Raw genomic sequence first — 23,541 nt, 5'->3', positions numbered from 1 at the left:
CTGAAGTGTGGGGACAGGTAGGTGCCACCCCCGCAGCCCCAGCCCCTCACTGCGGTTGGGAACCCCCAACAGCTCAGGGTGCGGGGTGTGGGGTGCAGGATATGGGGTGCAGGGACGGCAAAGTTGTGCCGAGGGGGGTGTGAGGGGCTGTGCCAGACAGTGCCCCCCCCAGAGCAGCCCCACAGCCCAACCCCCCGGCACCCCTCAGCCCCAGTGCAGGGACCCCCAAGAGCACCCCAGCCCGGCTCCGGTCACAGCCCCACGGCCGGGCAAACCTTCTGGGCAGCACCGGAGCCCCGGGAGAGGCAATTCCCGGGGGGGTGCAGAGCACTGCCAGCTCATGGCACGAGTGGGAGCTACGGGCTGGCACCGTGGCATCTGCCTTGTGGGTGCCCTTTCCACAGCCACCCCCCCTCCGCGATGGTGTCGCCGGCGATCGCCCTGGCCTTCATCCCCTTCCTCGTCACCCTGCTGATCCGCTACCGGCACTACTTGGTGCTGCTGTACCGGGCGGTGCTGGTGACCTGGCTGCGGGACCGGCTCACCGGTGTCCCGCGGGAGCAGCGCGCCTTCCAGTACCTGCTGGCGCACGCCATCCCCGGGGACCCCCGGCACGTCCTGCAGACCTTCGACCAGTGGTGCTACCACTGCGAGCACCTCAGCAGCGTGGGGCCCGTCAAAGGTGAGCGCGACCCTCGCCTGCCCGCGCCGGTCCCAGCACTGGGCATGGCCACGGCACCAATGACATGGCTGTGGCCCCACCAGTGCAGGCATGGCACTGTCGGTGCAGCCTTGGCATCGTTGACAGAGCTGTGGCATCATTGGAATGGCCGTGGCACCACTAGCATGGCTACAGCACTGCTGGCACAGCCACGGCACCATCAGCACAGCCACAGCATTGTTGGCATTGCCTTAACACCATCTGCATGGCTGTGGCACCGTTGGCATGGCCACACCACCACAGATGTGGCCGTGATGCTGTTGGTGTGGCCGTGGCACCATCAGCATGCCTGTAGCACCATCTGCACGGCTGCGGCGTTGTTGGTGTGGCCATGACACCATTGGTATGGCTGTGGCATAGTTGGCATGGCTGTGGCATTGTCGGTGTGGCCATGGCACCATTGGCATAGCTGTGGTAGTGTTGGTATAGCCATGGCACCACCAGCATGGCTGTGGCACTGTTGGTATGGCCATGGTACAATTGACATGGCTGTGGCACCATTGGCATAGCTGTGGCACCATCGATATGTGGCCATGGCATTATTGGCACAGCCGTGGCACTGTTGGCACAGCCGTGGCAGTGTCACTACGGTCATGGCACCACTGTTGGAACTTTGCACCCCCAGCACAGCCACAGCCCCATCAGTGCGGTTGGGGACACGGGGCCGGCATCTTGGGAAGGGCTGGCCGGGGACACGGGGAGCTTTGGCACGGCCATTCACCTCCCTCCTGCCGTGCCGTATCCTCTGCCCCTCCCGGTGGTGGGGAACTGGTTGGCATCCCCCCCCACCCCACTCAGGGAAGGGGGGACACGGGGTGGGGGGGTGCGTGCAGCCCCCTGGCACCCCCCAGGGTGCTGAGGGGTCCGGGCTGCGGCAGGGAGGATCGTGGAGCGGCTGCTGTACGAGCGGGCGCCGCGGCGGGTGCTGGAGCTGGGCACCTACTGCGGCTACGGCACGGTGCTGCTGGCCCAGGGGCTGCCCCCCGGCGCCCGCCTCTACACCGTGGAGGTGGACCCCCGGCACGCCGCCGTGGCTGAGAAGGTCATCCGCCTGGCCGGCTTCGACGAGCAGACGGTGAGCGCCGCGCCTGGGAGGGGGAAAACCCAGCTCTTACCCCTGCTGCTACCAGGGGAGGGAGGGGGAGGGGGGGTACACCTGCACCTTGCCCCCTCTCCCATCCCACACCCGCTGCTGGGTGGGATAGCCGGGATGGGAAAGGCCGGATACTTTCCCCGGCGGGTCCCTCACTACCGCTTGCTCCCAGACACCCCACGGAGCGAGGTGGTGGTGGTGAGGGAGGGGTTGAATGCTGTGGTCAGCGGGGTCAGCCCCCCCCAGTACCCCAGCCCAGGGGCTGAGGGGTCTCCGGCACAGGTGGAGCTGATCGTGGGCCCCTCGGAGGAGGTGATCCCCCGGCTGAGGGAGAAGCACGGCCTGCTGAAGGCCGACTTCGTCTTCATGGACCACTGGAAGCGCTGCTATCTGCGGGACCTGCAGCTGCTGGAGACCCACCAGCTGCTGGCCGAGGGGGCCACCGTCCTGGCCGACAACGTCCTCTTCCCCGGGGCTCCCCACTTCCTGCAGTACGCCAAAACCTGCGGCAAATACCGCTGCAAGGTACACCGCGCCAGCCTGGAGTACTTCCGCGCCATCCCCGACGGCGTCGCCGAGCTCTGCTACACTGGTAACCGCTGAGGTGGGCGGGAGCTCTCACCCAGTGACCGCGGTCACCGCCATCTCCCCAGCTAACCATGCTCTGCCATAAATACAGGCTCCAGAGGAAAGGCGGTGGCTGCTGTGGTCTGCGGTGGGGTGCGGCGGTGGGAAGAGGGGGGGCCTTGCACCACCTCGTACAGCTCCTGCCCAAACTGCTTCACCCCGTGGCCCGGCTCTCCCCGGCAGGCGCAGCCCCCCACGGCTCCCGGCACACCTCAGAGCCCCCAAATCTGGTGTATTTTCTTGAAAACTGAGTTTATTAGAAAAGACAACGCACCGCCGCAGTGTTGGGCAGAGCCAGCGCTGCCCTGGCAGCCACTGCATCTCTCCGGCCCCCCAGGCAGCTTCACCTTGAAGCCCCCCTGCCCCATGCAGCCCCCCCTGCCAGAACGGACACTGCAGAAGCAGCTTCACCAAACCACACCCCAGGGCCCCAGAGCAGTGGTGGGCGAGGGCTCTTCCTCAGACTCCTCCCAGTTCCTCAGGCTCTGGTTTGCTGTGGCCACGGCGGAATCAGATCATCCACTGGTCCTGATCCTGCTCTGCCCCCTCCATGTCCACCTGGGAAGGGGGAAGGTTTAAGACACCCCTGCACCACCACCAGAACAGGGGCCAGGTTGTTCCCAACAGCCAGCCCTTCCCTCTCCTCCCAAAGGCAGGGAGACCTGGAAAGGGACCCGCTGGGGCCAGAGGGAGGAAACAACCCGCCGGGGTTCACTCTCGACCCCCCCACTTCAGGGTCCCAGTGGGGCAGGGACGTGGGCTGGCACCCCCAGCCCCGTTATTTACCTCATTGATCTCCCCATCATCAGGAGACTCGTTATAATCATTCATCTCGTCCATATCCTGCATGTCCTCATCATCCTCCGAGTCCTCTTCGCTGTCTTCGTCGTCCTCGTCATCCTCCTCCTCCTCCTCGTCGTAATGCTGCGGATACGACAGCTCCAGTGCCCCCACCAGCCCCCCCACACCGTGCGCAACCCTTGTGGCTTCCCCCCCATCCTCATGCATCCCTGACCCACCCACAGCACCGCACCCACCTCAGACGCTGGCTTTCCTATGGGCACCAGGTTGTTGTCCTTCTCGGCTATGCTCTGGAGCTGGGGAGGGGAGGGAAGAGAGAGGGAGAGGGGAGGGAGGTGAGCACCCCAACAGCTCCACGACACCCCAGCACGGCTCCCCGGCAGCAAACCAGCCCTTCCCGCTCAGCTGCCAGCCCCTCGAGCGCTCGCACCGCTTCCTAATGGCAGCTAATCCCGGCTGGCAGCTGCCAGAGGAGTTTTTCTGCCCCCATCCCGTCCCCAGGCGGGAGCAGGCAGGGAAGAGCAGCTGCAGGCAGCTGCCTGCGCTCTCTGGCACAAGGCAGGGTGGTCCCAACAACGAAGCACCTGCCCTGGGGGCGAAGGGGTGTCCCTGCGCTTGGCCTGAGAAGCATTAAGCAGAACTCAAACACAAACTTTTTCTGTTTTCTTTATAAAAAAAAAGAACGCAAACATGAGGTGCCTGCTCAGGCAGACGAGCGCAACCCCTGCAGGTAATTAAAGCTCAATTAAAGCACTCCAGCACCTCCCACCCAGAGGGACTCAGAACTTCTCCCAGGTGCTGATGTTTTAATTATGGATCAAAATGATTTTATTTAATTAGAAGAATTTAATCACTGAGCTATTTTCTTTTTTTAAACCTTAATCAAAGAGATGTTGTTTTCCCCCACACTCAGGAGTGGCCATAGGGCCGTGGCACCGAGCCACGCTCACAGTGTGGGGCAGAGAAATCCTCATCTGCCTTCCTCTGGAAAAGGTTAATTTATTAATTGGGGGCTGCTGAGGGAGCCTTGATTCAGCCCCAGCTCTTTAATCAACCCCTACCACACACAACAGGGAGCTCCAGGCTGCGGCGGGAAATGAGGGAAGGGCCCACACAGAGCCGGTGCAGCAGAGGGATTGCGGCAATGAGACCACCGGCTGGCTGCGAGGCCAGCGGTGCCCGAGACAGCAGCACCAGCTCGGGGGTCCTGCAAAAAACCTTCAAAGAAAAGGCAGAAACGGTGAAAACGGCTGGGGGAACGGTGTGCGGGACCTGCCCTCCGCCCCGGGAGGACCGCAGCGAGCGCGGTGGTTGTCTCCCGTGTGCCGCAGGACACCGGGCAGTGGGGCCGAGACCCCCGCCCCCGGCCTGGAGACCCCGGTCTCCCCCCCGCCCAGCCAGGCCTGGTGCAGCCGGGGGGCTGAAGCGCAGTCAGCACCTCTGCTTCCTTCAGCGGGGCAGCGGGGGGACCCCACACACACACCCCAATCCCACCTCACGGGGTCCCGGACCCCAGAAACACCCCCGCCCCTCCCCGGACCCTACCCCCCAGCCCCCTCATCCCCCCTAGCCCCCCATAACGCCCCCCCGGCCCCACAGCCCCACCGGGGCCCACCCAGGCCTGGTGCTGCTGCTCCTGCTGCTGCAGCTCGGTCTCGTCCACGCAGGGCCGGTCGAGGTTGAACCACAGAGACTCGGTTACTCGGGGCAGCAGCGAGGGGAACAGCGTGGACATGGCGGGGGGGGGGGGAGGGGGGGTACACGGACACCGGGAACTGGGCAGGCCGCTACCGGCCGCCGACCCGGAAGTATAACCCAGCCCGCGTCCCACCGGAAGCAGTTTGGGGGGGTGTGTTGTGGCTGTCCCGCACGGAGCATGCGCGGCGGGGGATGGCGAGGCCACGCCCACAAGTTGAATGGGGGCGGGGCAGGGGGCGGGGTCAGCGCCGCGCCGTGCGGCGTGACTGACAGCTCGGGGTGTCTGCCCCCCCCCGCCCCCCCCGGGGCATCTGCGACCCATGGCGGGTATGTGACCCCCCCGCGGTATCTGTGACCCCCCCACGGGGCATCTGTGACCCCAACCGAGGGGTGTCTGCCCCCCCCCCCCCTCCCCGGGCAATTGTGACCCCCAGAGGCATGTCTGCCCCCCCACCTTGTGTCATCCCCGAAGTATCTGCCCCCCCCCCCCCGGGTATCGGTCTGCCCCCGGTATCTACCCCAGGGGTATCTGCGCCCCACCCCCCGCGGGGCACGTCTGACACTTGGGGGGCCTTCTGCCCCCCCATGGGTGACCCACAAAGGCTATCTGCCTCCCCCCCCCGGGCAGGGGTACCTACCCCCCCCCCCGGCGGCATCTGTGACCCTACGGGGGTACCATCCCCGCCCGGGGGTATCTCTTACCTGCTGGGGTGCCGCCCCCCCCCGCAGAGCATCCATGGTGACCCTGCAGTGCTGGGAAAGGCGTTGGGGAGGGGGGGGTGTCGGGGCATGTGGCTGCCTGCCCACCCGCAGGGGAGGGAAAGGGAAAAACCCAGCCACGAGTGAATTTTGGCTGACGCTGGCCCCAGCCTGGCGCCAAAAGGACGGATTCTACCTCCACGTGGGACTGGGGGGGGGCCTGTCAATCCAGGGGGGGTGTGTGTGTGTGCGTGTGTGTGTGTCTGGGGGGGGGCCTGTCAATCCAGAGCAGAGTGGGGCGGCGGAGCCCAGCACCCCATCCCATTCGTGCCCCACAGACGTTGCCCCCCCCACCGTGCCCCACGCCGGCGGTGGGTAACGTCCCGTGATTGGTGGCCAAGGGTTGCGCCGCGCGGCGACCTTTGGGATAAGCCACGCTCGCCCGGCGGCACGCGGCACCCAGCACCCCTCCAGGTAAGAGCTCTGACCCCCCCGCTTACCCCCCCCCCCCCACCGGTGGTCCCGGTCGAGGGTTGTGGGTGATGGCGTGCCGCCAGGCTCCCACGTGGGGCAACCAGGGGGGTACTTTATCCCCGCTGGCACCCTATTCCCTCGGTATTCCGCCGTCCTCACCCCTCCGTTGCCACCAGCAGGACGATGGTGGCCACCTGGGTGCTGCTGGCCCTCCTGGCCTGGCCGGTTCCCGCCACGGCCACCATGGTACGAGACTCGCTGCTCAACGTCTGCATGGACGCCAAGCACCATAAAACGGCACCCGGCCCCGAGGGGCAGCTCCACGGGCAGGTAGGGTCCTCACCCACCACCCCGGCACCCACCGGCGTCGCCCGGTGTGGGATCACTGGACGGGATCGCGGCGGTGCCGGCGGGGGTGCCGTCTGCCCCGCCGTGGTCTCCATCACCTGCTGCCACTTCCCCACATGAGCCGCCGGTGCTCAGCCTGGCGTGTCTGCCCTCGTCTCCCCCCCCGGCCCCCCTCACCCCGTGCCCGGGGAAGCACCGGCAGGTTCCGGCTGAGCCCCGGCTGTCCCGGCACAGTGTACTCCCTGGAAGGATAACGCCTGCTGCACCGCCAACACCAGCGTGCAAGCCCACCAGGACCAGTCCTACCTGTACAACTTCAACTGGGACCACTGTGGGATCATGCCGGAGAAGTGCAAACGGCACTTCATCCAGGACACGTGTCTCTACGAGTGCTCCCCCAACCTGGGACCCTGGATCAAGCCGGTGGGTGCAGACCCCCGCCTCCCCCCACAGCGTCCCTTCCACCTTCACCCACCTGCTGGAAGGCTGGGAGGTCCCCGGAGTGAACTGGGATGAACTGGGGTACCCCCGCAGGCGGACAGCAGCTGGCGTAAGGAACGGATCCTGCATGTGCCGCTGTGCCTGGAGGACTGCGAGCAGTGGTGGGAGGACTGCCAGAACGCCGTCACCTGCAAGGTCAACTGGCACAAGGGCTGGAACTGGACCACAGGTCAGTGGGGGGGCGCGGGACACCCCCCCCCCCCCATTTCACCGCAGGGGAATCGGCTGCGTCCCCCTGACTCGGTGCCTGAGGGTTCCCCGTGGAGGTGGGGGGGGTGCCGGCAGCCGGGTAGGGGTCCGCCAGGGTCAACCCCAAAGGCAGCAGGACCCCAATACCCCTCCGCACGCACTTCTCACCGCAAACCCCCCCCCCCAACCCCCAGGCATCAACCAGTGTCCCCGAGGCACCTCGTGCCAGAAATTCCAGTACGTCTTCCCGACGCCCGCCGACCTCTGCCAGAAGATCTGGTCCCACTCCTACCGTTACACCACCTACCGCCGCGGCAGCGGCCGCTGCATCCAGATGTGGTTCAACCCCTCGCAGGGGAACCCCAACGTTGCCGTGGCGCGCTATTACGCCCAAGCCAACGCCGCCGCGGCCCCCACCGGCTCCCCGTTTTCCCGCTTGCTGGCCTTGCTGCCCCCCGCTCTCCTGGCCCTGCTCTGAGCTGCAGGCAGGAGCACGTCGGGAAGGGAGGGGGGTGTCCGTCTGCCCCCTGGCCCCCTCCCCACCATGGGACACCCCCAAGCTGTACAGGCTGCTTCCCCCTGCTTCCCCCCCCCCCCCAGCATGCGGCTGGTGAATAAATGCTTCTGCCCCACTCGGTGTCGGGGTGCTTTGGGAATGGGGGGGGGGGGCAGTGGGATGGGATGGGGGAGGCTCGGGAGGGGAGGGGGCTCTGGTCCTGCTCCTCTTGGGGGGGTGAAACCCTGTTTAACTGGACCGACCCCCTGGGCTGTGTGGTGTCACCCCCCCAAACCGCCCCGCCTGGCAAAGCGGGGGCCACGGGGCTCCCCGCTGCTGGGACACACGACACGGGACCCCCCAAAGGCATCCCAGGCGCCCACCGCAGCTCTCGGAGCCTGGGGGGTCACCGGCACCCCGGGGTGTGCAGGCTGGGACTGGGGCGATGAGGGGGAAAATGGGGGGGGGTGTCCCAGGGACCCCCAGCGCCAGCTCTGCTTGTCCTGAGGTGGGGGGGGGGGGAACGGGACAACACCCGGCTGTCGCGGGGGTCCTGCGGGCCGGGAGCCCACCCGGCTGCGGGGGGGGGGGGGGGGGCTCGCCCACGTCCCCACGGACTCCCACCCCATGGGGTGCCCCTCGGCGGGCTGGGGGTGGGTGCGGAGCCGCAGACAAAGCGGGGTGCAGCCCCCCCGGCGACCACAGAGTGTGTGTGTGTGTGGGGGGGGCGTGTGTCCCCCGATCCCGAGCGCAGCCGCTCCCCTGCCAAACCGCGCCCCCCCCCTTCTCCTTTCTCCGAGCCCCCCCCCAAGCTCCACGTTCCCGCCCCGCCCCCCCCGCCCCGCCCCCTCCCCCCTCCCTCCTCCCTCCCGGTGCTGCCCCCGCCCGCCCAGCGCGGAGCGCGGTCCCCGGCGATCGGAGCATGGCGGGTGCGGGGGGGTCACCGCCGCCGCCTCTTCCTCCTCCTCCTCCTCCTCCGCCCTGGTACCACCGGGACCTGAGCCGGGCCGCGGCCGAGGAGCAGCTGGCCCGGGCCGGGCGGGACGGCAGCTTCCTGGTGCGGGACAGCGAGAGCGTGGCGGGGGCCTACGCGCTCTGTCTGCTGTGAGTGGGGGGGGGACGATCGGGGGGGGGGATTTGGGGGGCGGGGGGAGCGCGGAGTGGGGTGCTGGGGGACGCGGGTGGGGTGTCCGCGGAGGGGGGGGGGGGCACACGCAGATCGGGTATGGGGGGCACCGGCGGTATGGAGGGGGGAGTGGGTACGGGGGGGGGGAAGCGCTGGGAGTGGGGAGGGGTCTGGGGGTACTGGCACTGCTGGGGGATGGGGCATCCGCCCCGGGTTGGGGGTCCTGGGGGGCCGCGCACTGACAGATAGACCGGGGGGGGGCTCTGGGGGAGGAGGGGGGGAGTGGGCTGGGGGTCCCCCGGGCACTGGGGGGGGATGCTGGGCACTGGCAGGGGACAGGCACCGTGGGGAGCAGGGCTGGGTCTGACGGGGGGGGGGGGCTGGGGCACCCACGCCGCCACCGTGGGGGTCTGCGAGGAGAGGGGGGGCTGGGGCACCCACGCTGCCACCGTGGGGGTCTGCGAGGAGGGGGGGGGCTGGGGCACCCACGCCGCCACCGTGGGGGTCTGCGAGGATGGGGGGCTTGGCCCCCACCCTGCACTCTTGGGGTCCGTGAGCCACCCCGTGGGGCTGGGGGGCACCAGCCCCTGCCCTCATCTCTGGCAGGGTCCCCAGCGCAGGTGGGCTGTCGGAGTGGGGGGGGGTGACACGACTCTGTGCGTGCCCGTGGGTCACGCTGGGGGGCTCGGTGGCTGGTGCTGGTCCACGGACGAGTGCCGACAGCCCCGGGGTCTTGCCACCCCCTGCCCGGTGGCCGTGCCAGCCTGGGGCCGAGCGTGCGGTGGCACCGGGGCGGCAGCCCAGCCATCACCGAGCAGCGGATCCCGGCCGCCCCACCGTCCCCGGGGGCCTTGCCGGCACCTCGGCGTGTTGGCAGCACGGCTCAGCACCGTGCCGGGGCGATCCCGGGGCGCGCCGCCGGCTCTGCTCGGGGCCGGCAGCTTGCACCGGCGCCGGGACCTTGATGTGGTTGTGGGGCAGGCGGTGCGGCACGGCAGCGAGGGCACCTCGAAATGAGGCTTTTCCGCTCCCCGGGAGCCCGTGGGCGCCGACAGCCGCTGGCTCCTCGTGGCAAATGAGGGAGAACCAGGAGTCCGCCGCGAGCCGGCCTGCCCTGGCCTGCGGCTGTGCCGTGTGCCGTGCCGGCGCAGGGCGTGCGGCCTCCGTGGTGGCCCTGTCCTCCTCCCCCGTGGCCAGTGGCTCTTGAGAATTCGGTTTCCCGGCCACGTGGGCGCAGCGTGGCCGTGGCCGCCGGATCCCCGCCACGAAGCCAGGGTGGCGAGCGGCACTGGGGACGCGGCACCGGCGGCACGACGCCGGGATAGCACGCCTCGCCCCTGCAAATACTGGCGACTGGTGGTGCCACGGGGCTGGGGGACACATCGGGGGTACCTGGGTGGGTGTCGGGGGGCTGCAGCGGGGTCTTGGTGCGGCTGCTGCGGTAAGAGGGGTGCCGGCCCCGGCATCTCCCCTCGCCTGGGGATGCCACGGTGGGCGGCTGCGCCGGACCCCACCGTGGCGACGACCGGTGGGGGTCCCTGCCCGGGCGGTGGGCAGGAGCGTGCCATGGTCCCACCGAGCAGCCCTCTGGCCGGCGCGGGGGCGGCCGGGGCTGCTGAGCCCGTCGGCAGCGGCCGCCGCCGGGGCCTAAAAATAACTGCGGGGGCAGGAGGAGGAAAGGGAACTGCGCCGGGATCCCGGCAGCGCCGTCTTCCTTTAACCCTCCTGCCGACGCGCCGCGGCCTCCGCCGAGCCAGCCACGGCACAACCGGGCTTCGCCGGAGCAGGCGGTGCCGGCACGCGGCGGTGGCACCCCGGGGAGCGCCGGCATCGCCGTTTGGCGGCTGGTGGGCGATGCCGGCGGGGACGGTCCCCGTGGGGTGTCCCAGGAGAGGGTGGGGGGCCGGAGCCCCCATCGTGGCTCTCCGCCGGTTTGTGGGGACAGCAGTGCCGGCGGGCGCGTGGTGCCCCCCTCGCCGGGGTTCCTGCACCCCGCTCCTGGTTGGAGGAGGGTGGTGGGTGCCCTCCTCTCCGGGGGGGGCAGGTGGTGGTGGGTGCGCGGGTGGTCCCCGCTGTGCCGTCCGGGCCGTGGCGGGATGCCGGCTGGCGCGGCAGAGGCGGCGGGGAGCCCTGGCGCTCGCCGGCAGCCGCGCTCCCACATAATGGCTCTTTGTGCCGGCAGCCCCGGCATGAGCCCGGCGCTCCCCGGCCTCCTGGCATTACTCACCAAAATAGCAGCCGCGAGCGGTGTGGGGCTGGGCATCTGGGGGGGTGCCCCCCCCCCGGATGGCGCCTGTGGGGGTCACCCCCCTCCAGCTGGGGTCCCCCATACTGACCCCTGTGCTGGTGGTCCCTATAGGCCCCCTGCCCAAGGTTACCCATGGAGACCCCCCTGTGCTTTCCCCCCAGCTGGGGTTCTTCCTATGGACCCCCCTTGCCCCCCCAATTTGGGGTTCCCCATATTGACCCTGTGCTGGGGTTCCCCATACAGCCCCCCCATCACCCCCCCCATTGGGGTTTCTGCTATGGAGACCCTGACTGTGCTTTAGGGCTTCCCACAGAGACCCCTTGTGCTCCCCTCCCCAGCTGGGGGTCTCTCTGTGCCCCCCCCAATCCCACCAACTGAGGGTCCCCATACAGAGCCCCCTGACGCCAGTTGGGGGTCTCCCATGTTAACCCCCCCAGGACTCCTTTGAGTTGGAAACCCCCCAGATCCCCCAGCAGTGGTTTCCCATACGGACCCCCTTACCTCTCCCCAGCAGGGTTTTCTATACAGGCCCCCCTAGCAGGTTCCCATTCAGCTCCCCCTCAGTTGGGGGGTTCCCCATGGCCCCCCCATGACCCCTGGCTGACCACTGAGGCACCCAGGAGCAGCCCCAGTGCTGGGGGAGCCGGTGCTGCACCCCTGGGGTGCTGGGGGAGGATGGGGACCCGCTGCCATGGGGAGGGGGCTGGCACCGGGGGACCCAGCACCGTGACAAGTGGGGTGACACCGGGGGACCCGGTGCTGCAGGGCACGGCACCCCCTCCGGGGGCACGGCGTGGTGGCAGTGGGAGGCGTCCTGGTCCCCCAGCCCTGCGATGGGGTGCCACCGGAGCAGGGGACACGGCAGCCGAGCTGACAGGTGGCCCTGGCGCGGTGACAGCCGCCTCTGTGTTCACGGTGACCTCCACGAGTGCCGTGGCCGGGGGCCAGCCCGGGAGCCACCGTCCCTGCCGCTGGCACTGGTGCTGGGGGGGAGTCTGGCCATGCCGGTGGTCCCCGGCTCCCGGTGTCACCCTGCTGCGGAGGGGACGCGCCCGGGGTCCCGGTCCTGCTCCCCGTGCCCGCTGGCGTCGGCACCCCGTCTCTCAGCGCCGCCCGTCACCCCCTGCCCCGGGATCGCGTCCCCGGTTCCTGTGAGCTTCCATTGAAAAATAAATTGCTTCCTGGCCTCCCAGCTGCCAGCGGCTGCCTGATCCTGCCTGCGGTGCGGGCAGGGGACGCCCGCTCCGGCACGCCGACGGGCAGCGGAGCTGGGACCGTGGCGTGGCATGGGGCAGGCTGCGGCACTGCCTGAGGACATGGGGGTGTTGGGTGGGGGGGCTCCCTTGGAGCAAGCGGGGGGGTCGCTCTGGGACCCCCAGCACCCATCTGGGACCCCCGGCACCCATCCTGCAGGCATTTTCCTGTGGGAGCTGGGCTGAGACCTGGCAGCTCGTTGCATGCCATAGGCAATGGTGGTACTGGAGCTCCTTCCCGCTGTGGATGCTCGTGCCCAGCCGGTGGCATGAGGGTCCCACGGGACGGGGGCCTGGCGTCCCCCCGGGTCTAAGGGGGGCCGTGCAGGCAGGTGGGGGGATGCCATGTGTGTGTCCCCCGGCATCCTCTGCCTGACACCCTCCCCGTCCCGGCTGCCTGCAGGTTCCAGAAGCACGTCCACACCTACCGCATCCTGCCCGACGAGGAGGATTTCCTGGCCGTGCAGGTGGGCATTGCCCCCCCGCACCATGACACGGACCACCCCCCGGCTCTTTGGGAGCAGGGGCACCCCCTTACGGGAAGCAGTGTGTGGGGGGGTGGTCCTGGCGTGGGCTGCGGGGGGTCTGGGTGCTGGGACCCCCAACCCGCACCCAGCTCCTTGCTGGGGGTGCTGGTTGGGGGGGTGGGCTGGTGCTGGGTGGGCACAGCACCCCATTGAGAGCTCCCTGCCCCCCGCCTCTCCCGTGGGGCTGGGTGCGGGGAGCGGGGCTCGTCCTCGGCCCCGTGCCACGAGCGTGCCCGGCTCTCCGGCACGGCCGGACGATTCGGCAGCACCCATTTTGGCCGGCCGGCGTCGCCGGGTATTTTTAGAGCAACAGAAACCCCTTTGTGCCGTCCGGGCAGGCAGGAAAAAGCCGCCCCCGGGAGGGAGGAGGCCGAGGGATGGCTGCTGCCTGTTGCCTGCTGCCTGCACCCTGCCAGCCCTGCCGGCACGCAGCCACGGCACTGCGGCGGGCTGCCACGTGCACCGGACCCCGCTCCCCACGGGGCTCAGCTTTGGGGCTCCCGGGGTCAGCCCCCCCCCCCCCCGAATCTTGTAGGGGGGGGGGTGTCCCTGCATGGGAGGGGGGGTCCTGGGTGAGCCCGCCGGCAGGCGCTGAGGGTCCCCGTGTCCCCGCAGACGTCGCAGGGGGTGCAGGTGAGACGCTTCAAGACGCTGAGCGAGCTGATCGCCCTGTACCTGCAGCCCAACCAGGGGCTGGTCTGCACCCTCCTTTTCCCCGTCGAGAGGGAGAAGGAGAAGGAGAACGCGGAGGAGAGGGACTACTCGGGTACGGCAGGGTGACCCGGGTGAGCGGATGGGGTCCCGGGACCCCCGGTCCCCGTTGGGGCCGTGACCGACCCCCCCCTCCACCATCGCCCCGTTGCAGACGGAGAGGATGAAAAGCCGCCGTTACCGCCGCGCTCCGGCTCCACCAGCTTCTCCAGCACCTCGGCAGGGCTCAGCCCCACCGGCCTGGGGCCGGCTGTGCCGGAGGGGACGGCGGAGAGGTGAGGGGCTTCACCCCTGCCCGTCCCCTGCCCGTCCCTGCCGGCTCTTCACCCTCCGGGCTCCCTCCCTGCAGCACCAACGGCCTGAGCAGCATCTCCCACGAGTACCTGAAGGGCAGCTACTCGCTGGACCTGGAGGCGGTGAAGGGGGGGGCCAGCAGCCTCCCCCACCTCAACAAGACCCTCGTCACCTCCTGCAAACGGCTGCACAGGTGGGTGCCGGGCACCGGGACGGACGGACGGACAGACGACCGGCCGTGCCGCCTGCCGAGCCCGTTCCTCTCTCCCTCCCCAGCGAGGTGGACAAGGTGCTGGCGGGGCTGGAGATCCTCTCCAAGGTGTTTGACCAGCAGAGCTCCCCCATGGTCTCCAAAATCCTGCAGCAGGTGAGGGGCTGCCATCCCCACCACCCGTGGGGGCTGTGCCCACGGACACGCCACGGCACCATCCACGGGGACGCGTGGGTGGTGGGAAAGCCAGCGGAGAAACACCCACCCGTCGTGCCCTGTCCCATGGTGCCGGGGGGGTCCTGCCCCTCTGGGGGGCTGGAGTGAATCCGGGGGGTCCCATCCTGCCCCGTCCCACGGTGCCAGGGGGGTCCTGCCCCTCTGGGGGGCTGGAGTGAATCCGGGGCGTCCCACCCTGCCCCGTCCCACGGTGCCAGGGGGGTCGTGCCCTTCTGGGGGGCTGGGGTGGATCTGGGGGGTCCCATCCTGCCCCGTCCCACGGTGCCAGGGGGCTCGTGCCCTTCTGGGGGGCTGGGGTGGATGTGGGGGTGCCGTCCTGGTGCCGTGGCGGTGCCGGGGCTGGCTGTGACATGCCGAGGGGTTTCAGACGGCGGGGCAGAGCGGGGAGCAGGAGCTGGAGAGCCTGGTGCTGAAGCTCTCGGTGCTGAAGGATTTCCTCTCCAGCATCGAGAAGAAGGTGAGGCCGGCGGTGCCGGGGTGGGGGTCCCGCCATGGGGGTCTGTGCCGGGTCCTGCGCCAGGGTATGGTCAGGGCGCAATCCGGTTGGTGCCGGGGCCAAAACGAGCCGCTTGGGTGGCACGGAGGGGACCCCGTGGGCGGGAGGGGTTGGGGGGCTGGGGTTCTGATGGGGCTGGGGGGGGGCTGGGGGTCGCGGTGCCCGGCGCTCGGCTGACGCTGCCGCCGGCTCTGCCAGGCGCTGAAAGCCCTGCAGGAGATGAGCTCGGCCACCCCCGCCGCCCCCCCCCAGCCCCTTTCCCGCAAGGCCAAGAGCATCCCGGTGCAGACCTTCGAGGTGAGTCCCGACCCCCCCTCCCCGCGCTTGAAGGGTCCCCGGGGAGGTGTTTCGGCATCGACCCGGTGTCCCGCCGCAGGTGAAGCTGGACGTCACCCTGGGGGACCTGACCAAGATCGGCAAGTCGCAGAAGTACACGCTGAGCGTGGACGTGGAGGGGGGGAAGCTGGTGGTGCTGAAGAAGCAGAAGGACTCCCAGGAGGATTGGAACACCTTCACCCACGACAAGAGTGAGGGGGGGGGCATGCGGCGGTGGGGACTGGGGGGGGGTCCCTGCACCTCAGGCTGGCGGCTGGGGCTGACTTTGCGCTGGGACGGAGGGGCAGCGTCCCGATGGGGCTCGGTGGTGGGGTGGGAGCAGCTGGTTGTCCCCACCCTGGGTGTCCCCCAGAGCCTGGGCGCTGGGGTGGGGGGCACAGTGCCCAGCCAGAGCCCAGCACTGCCCCCCCCACCCCACCACCTCTCCCCGCTCTCCCCCAGTCCGGCAGCTGATCAAGTCGCAGCGGGTGCAGAACAAACTGGGCATCGTTTTCGAGAAGGAGAAGGATAAAACGCAACGGAAAGACTTCGTTTTCGTCAGTGCCCGGGTGGGTCGTGCTTGGCCGGGATGGGGGGGTGAGGAAGGAGGGTCTCTCATAGGGATGGGGGGGTGCAGGATTTAACCCCTGGTCCCTCATGGGGGCTTGGGGATGGGTGCTGGGTGCCCGGTGGTTGGGGGACGTCCCCAGGGTGGTCCCTGCCCAGTCCCCTGTGTCCAAGAGGTGCCGAGTTTGGCTGAGCCGAATCACAGGGGCTGGAGGTGGCTGGGGGGGCCCCATCCCGGCCATGGGAAGCCCCTTGCCCCTGCTCACTGCCTCCCCCCCTGCAGAAGCGGGAGGCTTTCTGCCAGCTCCTGCAGCTGATGAAGAACAAGCATTCCCACCAGGACGAGCCTGACATGATCTCCATCTTCATCGGCACCTGGAACATGGGTGAGCGGGGCCGGGGGGGGGCCCGCTGCGGGGGGCCGAGCCCCTGGGGTCCCCCCCTGACCATGCTGCTCCCCCCCGTCCCACCTGCACCGCAGGCAGCGTGCCCCCACCCAAGAGCATCACGTCGTGGTTCACCTCCAAGGGTTTGGGAAAGACGCTGGACGAGGTGACGGTCGCCATCCCCCACGACATTTATGTCTTTGGCACCCAGGAGAATTCCCTGGGGGACAAGGAGTGGGTGGATTTCCTCCGCGCCGTGCTGAAGGACTTCACGGAGGTCGAGTACCGCCCGGTAAGAACCCGGGGGTCCTGGGGGCCACGGGATGCAGACACTGGTGGGTGGTAGAGATGGGTGATGCTCGGTGTCCCTCTGGCTCCTGGGGAGGCTGTGGCTGCTCCGGCTCTGCCGACACCGGGTGTTTTGGGTTGGTCTCGTGGTGCTGGGGTGCTGGTGATAGTGGGTATCGTGGGGGAACAGCCCTTGGTGGGAGACGCCGGGGTGAAGGAGGGGGCTTCTGCAACGGTCCGCACCTGAGGGGCACCTTGCACCCAGCTCCCTGGCACCCATGGCATGGGGGGACAGGGACCCGCTCCTCAGCGTGTCCCGGCAGAAGCGGGGGTCTGACGGTGGCCGTGGGCCCACAGGTGGCCATGCAGTCCCTGTGGAACATCAAGGTGGTGGTACTGGTGAAGCCGGAGCACGAGAACCGCATCAGCCACGTCAGCACCTCCAGCGTCAAGACTGGGATTGCCAACACCCTGGGTAGGGGCCGGAGCTGCCGGGCACATGGGGGGGGGATGCAGGGATGGGGGCACAGAGGGTCAGGGTGGGGGTGCACTGCACGAGGAGGGGTCCTGGTATGTCTGCGTTGCACGGGGGGAGGTCCTGATGTTGCACGTGTTGCACAAAGAAGGGTCCCGCAGCACGTGTGTTGCACGAGGAGGAGTCTGGGCAGGCGGGTGTTGCATGGGGAGGGGTTCTGGTGTTGCATGCATTGCACAGGGAGGGGTCCGGGTGGGTGCATTGCACAGGGAGGGGCCCTAGAGCACATGTGTTCCATGAGGAGGGGTCCAGGCACCTGTGCATTGCATGGTGGGGGGGGCTGGTGTTGCATGTGTTGCACAAGGAGAGGTCCTGGAGCATGTATTGCACAAGGAGGGGTCTGGCTGTGCATGTATTGCATGGGGAGGGGTCCCAGCATGCGTGCATTGCACAAGGAGGGGTCCTGGCGTGTGCGTGTTGCACGGAGGGAGGTCCTGGTGTTGCGTGTGTTGCACAGGGAGGGGTCCTGGAGCATGTGCGTTGCATGATGAGGAGTCTGGATGCGTGTGCATTGTGTGAGGAGGGGTCTGGCCATGTGTGCGTTGCACGAGGAGGGTCTGGGTGCGTGCCGGGAGCCTGGGCACAGCGCGGGCTGTGGGTGCCGGTGCCGGCAGTCTGGGTGGTGACTGTGCCCCGTCACTGGGACTTGGGGACAGCTGGGTCCCCGTCCCCCCAGGGTGGGCAGCCTGTGGGTACCGGGGCAGCCGCCCACCCTGGCCTGATCCTGCCCCCGTCCCCGTGTCCCTGCAGGGAACAAGGGAGCCGTGGGCGTCTCCTTCATGTTCAACGGCACCTCCTTCGGCTTCGTCAACTGCCACCTCACCTCCGGCAACGAGAAGACGGCACGGTGAGCACCCACGCACCGGGATGGGTCTCATCCTGCCCCGGGGCTGTGCAACCCCCGTCCCGGTGACACCCCCATGTCCCCCACCCCGGGCAGGAGGAACCAGAACTACCTGGACATCCTGCGCCTGCTCTCGCTGGGGGACAAGCAGCTGAGCTCCTTCGACATCTCCCTCCGCTTCACCCACCTCTTCTGGTTCGGGGACCTCAATTATCGCCTGGACATGGACATCCAGGTGCTGGGGAGGGCGGCGTGGAGGGGGGGCGGTGGGCTGTTGCTGTGTCCCCCCCTCGACCCCGTGCCATCCCCTCTGCCCCACAGGAGATCCTCAACTACATCAGCCGCAAGGAGCTGGAGCCGCTGCTCAAGGTGGATCAGCTCAACCTGGAGAAGGAGAAGCACAAGGTCTTCCTGCGCTTTGGTGAGGGCTGGGGGAGCTTGGGGGGGGGGATCCGGGGGGGTCAGCCCCCACTGTCGGGACTGTCCTGACACCCCTCCCCACCCCGCTGTCGGTGCAGGCGAGGAGGAGATCACCTTCCCCCCCACTTACCGCTACGAGCGGGGCTCCCGGGACACCTACGTCTGGCACAAGCAGAAGCCCACAGGGGTAGGTGCTAGGGTGGGGTGGGGGGGGGACCCCAGCCTGACACCCCCAACACACACACACACTCCCTGTCCCTGCCAGGTTCGCACCAACGTGCCGTCCTGGTGCGACCGCATCCTCTGGAAGTCCTACCCCGAGACTCACGTCAACTGCAACGCCTACGGTGAGCTGCGTGTCCCCCTCCTTGGGACGCTGTCCCCCCCACCCTGCCCCGGGGACAGGCTGCCCCCCACCCCCAGCCTGACACCCCCCCATCCCTACCGGCCGCAGGGTGCACGGACGACATCGTCACCAGCGACCACTCGCCTGTCTTCGGCTCCTTCGAGGTGGGGGTGACGTCCCAGTTCGTCTCCAAAAAAGGTGCCTGTGCCCAAGGAGACACCCCATTCCCCTCCCTGTGGGTCCCATCTCTCCCTCAAGGTGGGGGGGGGCTCCCGGGGGGGTCGGTCCTGACGCCTCGCCTCTCCCTGGAGGGCTCTCCAAGTCTACCGAGCAGGCGTACATCGAGTTCGAGAGCATCGAGGCTATCGTGAAGACGGCCAGTCGCACCAAGTTCTTCATCGAGTTTTACTCCACCTGCCTGGAAGGTGAGGGATGGCACCATGGCGGGGGGGTCCTGGGGGGCGGCTCAGAGGGCTGATGGGGGCTGTGCTGTGTCCCCCCACCCCTCCCCAGAGTTCAAGAAGAGCTTCGAGAACGACAGCCAGAGCAGCGACAACATCAACTTTCTCAAGGTGCAGTGGTCGTCCCGGCAGCTGCCCACGGTGAGGAAGGGCTGGGGGCGGGCAAGGCTGGTGCTGGGGCAGGGGGGGCTGCAGGCAGGGAGACCCCCCCCTGCTCCCGGTGCCAGCATCCCATCCCCTCGCCTGCAGCTGAAGCCCATCCTCTCTGAGATCGAGTACCTGCAGGACCAGCACCTCCTGCTCACCGTCAAATCCCTCGATGGCTACGAGTCCTACGGTGAGCACCCACACCGGCTCCCCCTGGCACCGTGCCGCCCTCCCAGGGGGCTTCCTTAGGGATGCGGACCCCCAACTCCCCCCCAACCCCGCTGCCGTCCCCAGGGGAATGCGTCATCGCCCTGAAGTCGATGATCGGCAGCACGGCGCAGCAGTTCCTCACCTACCTGTCGCACCGCGGCGAGGAGACGGGCAACATCCGCGGCTCCATGAAGGTCCGGGTGCCCGCCGAGCGCTTGGGCACCCGCGAGAGGCTCTACGGTGAGGACCCCCCCACACCCTGGGGGGACAGCGGGGACGGGACCCCCCCCCGCTGAGCCCCCATCCCCTGGCAGAGTGGATCAGCATCGATAAGGACGAGACGGCGGCCGGCAAAGGGAAGGTGCCGCTGGGTGCCAGAGCCAACCAGGACTATGCCAAGTACGGGGGACTGGGCTTGGTGGGGCGGGGGAGAACCAGTGGCCCCCAGCTGGGGGTCCCGGGGAGGGCCGGGAGGGCTGAAGCATGCCCCAGTGCCGTGGGAGCACTGGCATCGCTCAGAGCATCCCTCTGGGATGGTGTATGTGACGTGGTTGGGGACGGTCCCGGTGCTGGCTCTTATGCCACGTGGGTCAGGGAGGGGGGGGCTCGGTGCATCCGAGAGCGGTGCTGGCCCCGTCCCGGGGGTCTGAGCCCCATCCTGGGGGTCTGAGTCCTGTCCTGGGGGCGGCCTTGCTCCACGGGGCACCCGACACTTCTTGTCACCCAGGTCGGTGGGGCGGAAGCCCGCCGGTGCCGAGCCGCCCGCTGCCGCCGCCGTCCCAGCGAAGCTCCCGGAGGAGCCCGAGAAGGGCAACGCCGCGCCGGCCCCCCGGCCCCCCGCACCGCACCGCGGCACCGCCAGGGATGAGGCCGCCCCGAGCCGGTGAGGGGGGACGGGCAGGGCTGGGGGGGACACACACACCCACCGTCTCCCCCCGCGCCCGGGGGTGCCACGCTCACCCCTGTGCCCGCAGATCCAAGGCGGAGGCGATGCCGGAGCCGGCGGCGGGGCCGCTGAAGAACAGCTTCAACAACCCGGCGTACTACGTGCTGGAGGGGGTCCCGCACCAGCTGCTGGCGGCCGGGGACCCCGGCAAACCCCCGGCCCCCAAGGCCAAGGTGCAGCTGGCGGTGCCCGAGCGACGCCGGCACCCCTCGGCCGGGCAGCCGCCGGCGTGCCGCGGCGAGGAGAGCTCCTCGGACGAGGACGCCGGCACCCTCAACTTGCCGCCGCCGGATTTCCCCCCGCCGCCGCTGCCGCGGGAGCTGGAGCTGCCCCCGAACCCCTTCTTTGGCGGCGCCAAGGAGCCGCCGGCGCCCGTCGGGCGCGAGGAGCCCAAACCGCGGCCGGCCGTCGGCGGTGCCGCCTTCGGCGAGTCCCCCCCGCCCAAGCTGCACCCCCGGCCCCCGCCGTCTGCCGGCGCCGGGTTCGGGCTTGAGGGGCCTGGCGGGACTCCCGCTGCCGGGGGGCTGCATGGTGCCGGGGGGCTGCCCGCGGCGGGGGGGCTACTGGACGACCGCTCCTGCTCGGTGCTGCAGATGGCCAAGACGCTGAGCGAGGTGGACTACGCCGGCGGGAAGGGGAGGGCGGCCCCCCCCCCGCCACTGCTGGCCAAGGGGGGGCGGTTGGAGCTGCCCCCCCGCTGCCTGCACCCCGACTACGGCCGCCCCCTCGCCTTCCCCCCCCACTCCATCCGGGAGAGCATCCAGGAGGACCTGGCTGAGGAGGTGAGTGTTTGGGGGGGGCGGTCAGGGTGCTGGGACCCCCCCCGGCGCCCTCCATCGGGGTTCCCTTCGGGGGGGACGCCGGGGGTGTGCTGAGGGTGTTAGGGTCTGGGACCTTCCACGGCACAGGGTGGTCCCATCCTGGGGGTCCCACCCTGGGGGTCCCCTGGGGTGCGGGGCTGGGGCGACGCAGGGCTGACGGTGCGGGTGCCGCGGCGCAGGCGCTGTGCCAGGCGGGCCGTGGCGTGGGCGCCGTGCCCGGCGTGGGCGAGTGGCTGCGGGCGCTGGGGCTGGAGCGGTACGAGGAGGGGCTGGTGCGCAACGGCTGGGACGACCTGGAGTTCCTCAGGTGAGTGGCCCCCCCGCCCCCCGGGACGGCACGGCGGGGACCCCCACCCACCTCGCCAGCCCCGGTGGGTCCGCGTTCTCCCCAGGGGGTCCCAGCGATGCCTGGGTGGGAGCACCCTGCCCTGGGGAGACCCCCCGCCCTGGGGAGACCCCCCGTGGGCTGCTGCCCTGGGGGGGGTCTCTGCTGCCCCTGGGGGTCCCTGCCGCCCCCCAGGGCTGCGTAGCCCCATGGGGTGGGTGGGGGGAGGCTGCCTGGGCACCCAGCAACCCAAGTTGCACACAGTGAGGGGGTACCCCCCCAGGGGCTGAGGTACCCCCCCGGGGGCGGCGAGCCCCATGCCTGTGCCCCCCTCCCCAGCGACATTACAGAGGAGGACCTGGAGGAGGCCGGCGTGCTGGACCCCGGCCACAAGCGCGTCCTCCTGGAGAGCCTCCAGCTCCGCAAATAGCCGCGGCCGCGCATCCGAGCATCCGCGCGTCCCGCGGCCGCGCATCCCGCGTCCCACGGCCGCGCATCCCGGATCCCACGGCCGAGCATCCCGCATCCGCACATCCCGCCATCACCAGCAGCAGCCGTCACCAGCAGCCGGCGTGAGCACCGGGACCCCCGCGGCCGCCCCCCTCCCCGGGTGCTGGGTAACGGCGGGGTGGGGGGGGTTGGGGGGGGCAGGGGGGGCGGCGGGTCCTGGTCAGACAATTTCAGGGGGGTGGGGTCCCCACCGATGGGGCCTCCCCTCGCTTAAGTTATTTCTTATTTATTGAGAGAAGGGACAAGCGTTTGTCTTGTGGGTGGGGGGGGTCCTGTGGGCAGAGGGAGGTTTTTGGGGTGAACCCTGGGGACCTCTGGCTCCCACCGCGGCCCCTCACAGCCGGGGAGGAGGAAGAGGAGGAGGAGGAGGAGGAGGAGGAGGCTCTGAGCAAAGTCGTGTCACAACCCAAGTGCCTTTGTGATGCCTGGCTGGGGCCAAGCTGGGATGTGGGATGGGATGGGACGGGATGGGACGGGATGGGATGGGGGGGCTCTGCCAGCCCCCATAGACAACTCCAGGCAGAGCTCAGGGTGCCCATCCCTACCCTGGGGGTCCCATCCCCACCCAGGGGGTCCCGCCGCAGCAGAGCTGGATCAGTGCCTTCGCCCCAACCCCCCCCAACTCGCCACCACCAGTGCCTCCGGGGCATCCCCCCCCCCCGTCCCCCCCCCGTCCCCGCTCCCAGTTTGCCCATTAGGTACTTGCTGGATCCATCCCCTCCCAGGGGCTGCGACACCCTCGGTGGCAGCGGGGCTGGCACCCGGGTCCCCCGTGGGTGCTCACCTGGGTCCCCCGCCGTGGGTGCTCAGCCCCCAGCCTCACCAAGTGCCCTTCCAGGGGGGTCCCCGGGGTGGGGATCCCCCGGCTGTGCCTTCCCCCCTCCCCTCGCTCGCCGGGGTGAACCCCCCCGGGCTCTCCCTGTGCCCGGACCTCGGCGCCTCGGACCCCCAGCCCTCCCCATCCCCCTGTCTGGCCCCCGCTGCCACCGCTCCGGCTGAGATGAAGGATGGTCCGGACCCCCCCACTGGCAGCCCACCCCCCCCCACCCCAGTCTTCCCCTTGTTAGTTAACGGGGCATTTGGTGTGAACTTAATCCTACTAAAAATACTGTCATGTTGTACTCTGTGTTTTGGTGGTTTCTGTTAAATCATGAGCTATTTTTTTTAATCTTTAATGCAATGGTCATTGTCAACTTCTTGTCGTGTGCCAGGGGTGGAGGGGGGCTTCCCATGGGAATCACGGGAAGGGGCGGGATGAGGAGCGGGGGCCCAGTACAGTCTGGGCTGGCTGTACTGGTCCCACCGTGGTCTGCGACCCTCCAGGCTAGCCCTACTGGTCCCAGCACAGTGGGCACCCGGCAGGGGACACTTCTGCTGCCCCATTTGGAAGACCCCCATTCCCCAGCTGTCCCCCCTGCACAGACACCCCCCCCCATCCCCGACACCCCCCGCAGACCCCGACCCCGGACCCCACCGGCGCATCCCGGCACTCCCTTGGACGGAGCATGCTGTGCCGGCACCCTGCAACCCCCTGTCCCCTCCCTGCCCATCCTGGGGGGGCGTGCAGGACCCTGCCCCCCCCCCAGCTCCTCTTGCCGCAGACCACCCCCCCCTCACTACTCTGTGCCCCGGGATCCTGCTTGCCGCCATCCCGGTGCCCTCCAGGACCT

At 69.3% G+C, this 23,541-nt stretch overlaps 4 protein-coding genes across 5 annotated transcripts; 3 read left to right on the top strand and 1 right to left on the bottom strand.

Moving 5' to 3' along the window:
- Positions 1-420: 420 nt before the first annotated feature.
- Positions 421-2,417, top strand: LOC142041559 (transmembrane O-methyltransferase homolog). Its single transcript, XM_075050476.1, has 3 exons — positions 421-682; positions 1,600-1,796; positions 2,097-2,417. The coding sequence occupies exons 1-3, from the start codon at positions 421-423 to the stop codon at positions 2,415-2,417; spliced, it is 780 nt and encodes a 259-aa protein (XP_074906577.1).
- A 290-nt stretch (positions 2,418-2,707) lies between these two features.
- ANAPC15 (anaphase promoting complex subunit 15) lies at positions 2,708-5,089 on the bottom strand. The gene is made up of 4 exons (XM_075050327.1): positions 4,858-5,089; positions 3,479-3,538; positions 3,228-3,365; positions 2,708-2,999 (listed from the first exon to the last, which is right to left on the bottom strand). The coding sequence occupies exons 1-4, from the start codon at positions 4,975-4,977 to the stop codon at positions 2,952-2,954; spliced, it is 366 nt and encodes a 121-aa protein (XP_074906428.1). The 5' UTR covers positions 4,978-5,089; the 3' UTR covers positions 2,708-2,951.
- A 125-nt stretch (positions 5,090-5,214) lies between these two features.
- Positions 5,215-7,777, top strand: LOC142041464 (folate receptor alpha-like). Of its 2 annotated transcripts, XM_075050324.1 has the most exons (6): positions 5,215-5,267; positions 5,978-6,113; positions 6,293-6,443; positions 6,696-6,884; positions 6,996-7,131; positions 7,346-7,777. In XM_075050324.1, the coding sequence occupies exons 3-6, from the start codon at positions 6,297-6,299 to the stop codon at positions 7,627-7,629; spliced, it is 756 nt and encodes a 251-aa protein (XP_074906425.1). In that variant the 5' UTR covers positions 5,215-5,267; positions 5,978-6,113; positions 6,293-6,296; the 3' UTR covers positions 7,630-7,777. The 2 variants fall into 2 exon arrangements, with proteins under 2 accessions (XP_074906425.1, XP_074906426.1); XM_075050325.1 differs by lacking the exon at positions 5,215-5,267 and having other exon boundaries at positions 5,803-6,113; positions 6,290-6,443.
- A 738-nt stretch (positions 7,778-8,515) lies between these two features.
- INPPL1 (inositol polyphosphate phosphatase like 1) lies at positions 8,516-23,046 on the top strand. Its single transcript, XM_075050323.1, has 28 exons — positions 8,516-8,751; positions 12,678-12,741; positions 13,417-13,567; positions 13,667-13,787; positions 13,862-13,999; positions 14,083-14,173; positions 14,622-14,711; positions 14,949-15,047; positions 15,127-15,277; positions 15,528-15,634; positions 15,916-16,018; positions 16,114-16,310; positions 16,664-16,781; positions 17,592-17,688; positions 17,782-17,920; positions 18,007-18,106; positions 18,204-18,292; positions 18,371-18,452; positions 18,560-18,649; positions 18,763-18,876; positions 18,965-19,053; positions 19,162-19,249; positions 19,354-19,509; positions 19,584-19,668; positions 19,997-20,152; positions 20,244-20,997; positions 21,216-21,343; positions 21,701-23,046. The coding sequence occupies exons 1-28, from the start codon at positions 8,570-8,572 to the stop codon at positions 21,789-21,791; spliced, it is 3,870 nt and encodes a 1,289-aa protein (XP_074906424.1). The 5' UTR covers positions 8,516-8,569; the 3' UTR covers positions 21,792-23,046.
- Positions 23,047-23,541: the final 495 nt, after the last annotated feature.

The sequence above is a fragment of the Buteo buteo genome, chromosome 18 (genome assembly GCF_964188355.1).
Source record: "Buteo buteo chromosome 18, bButBut1.hap1.1, whole genome shotgun sequence".
In the NCBI taxonomy this organism is placed as follows: Eukaryota; Metazoa; Chordata; class Aves; order Accipitriformes; family Accipitridae; genus Buteo; species Buteo buteo.
The sequence above is the reverse complement of the archived record's forward strand: the minus strand, read 5'-3'. Positions and strand labels throughout refer to the sequence as shown.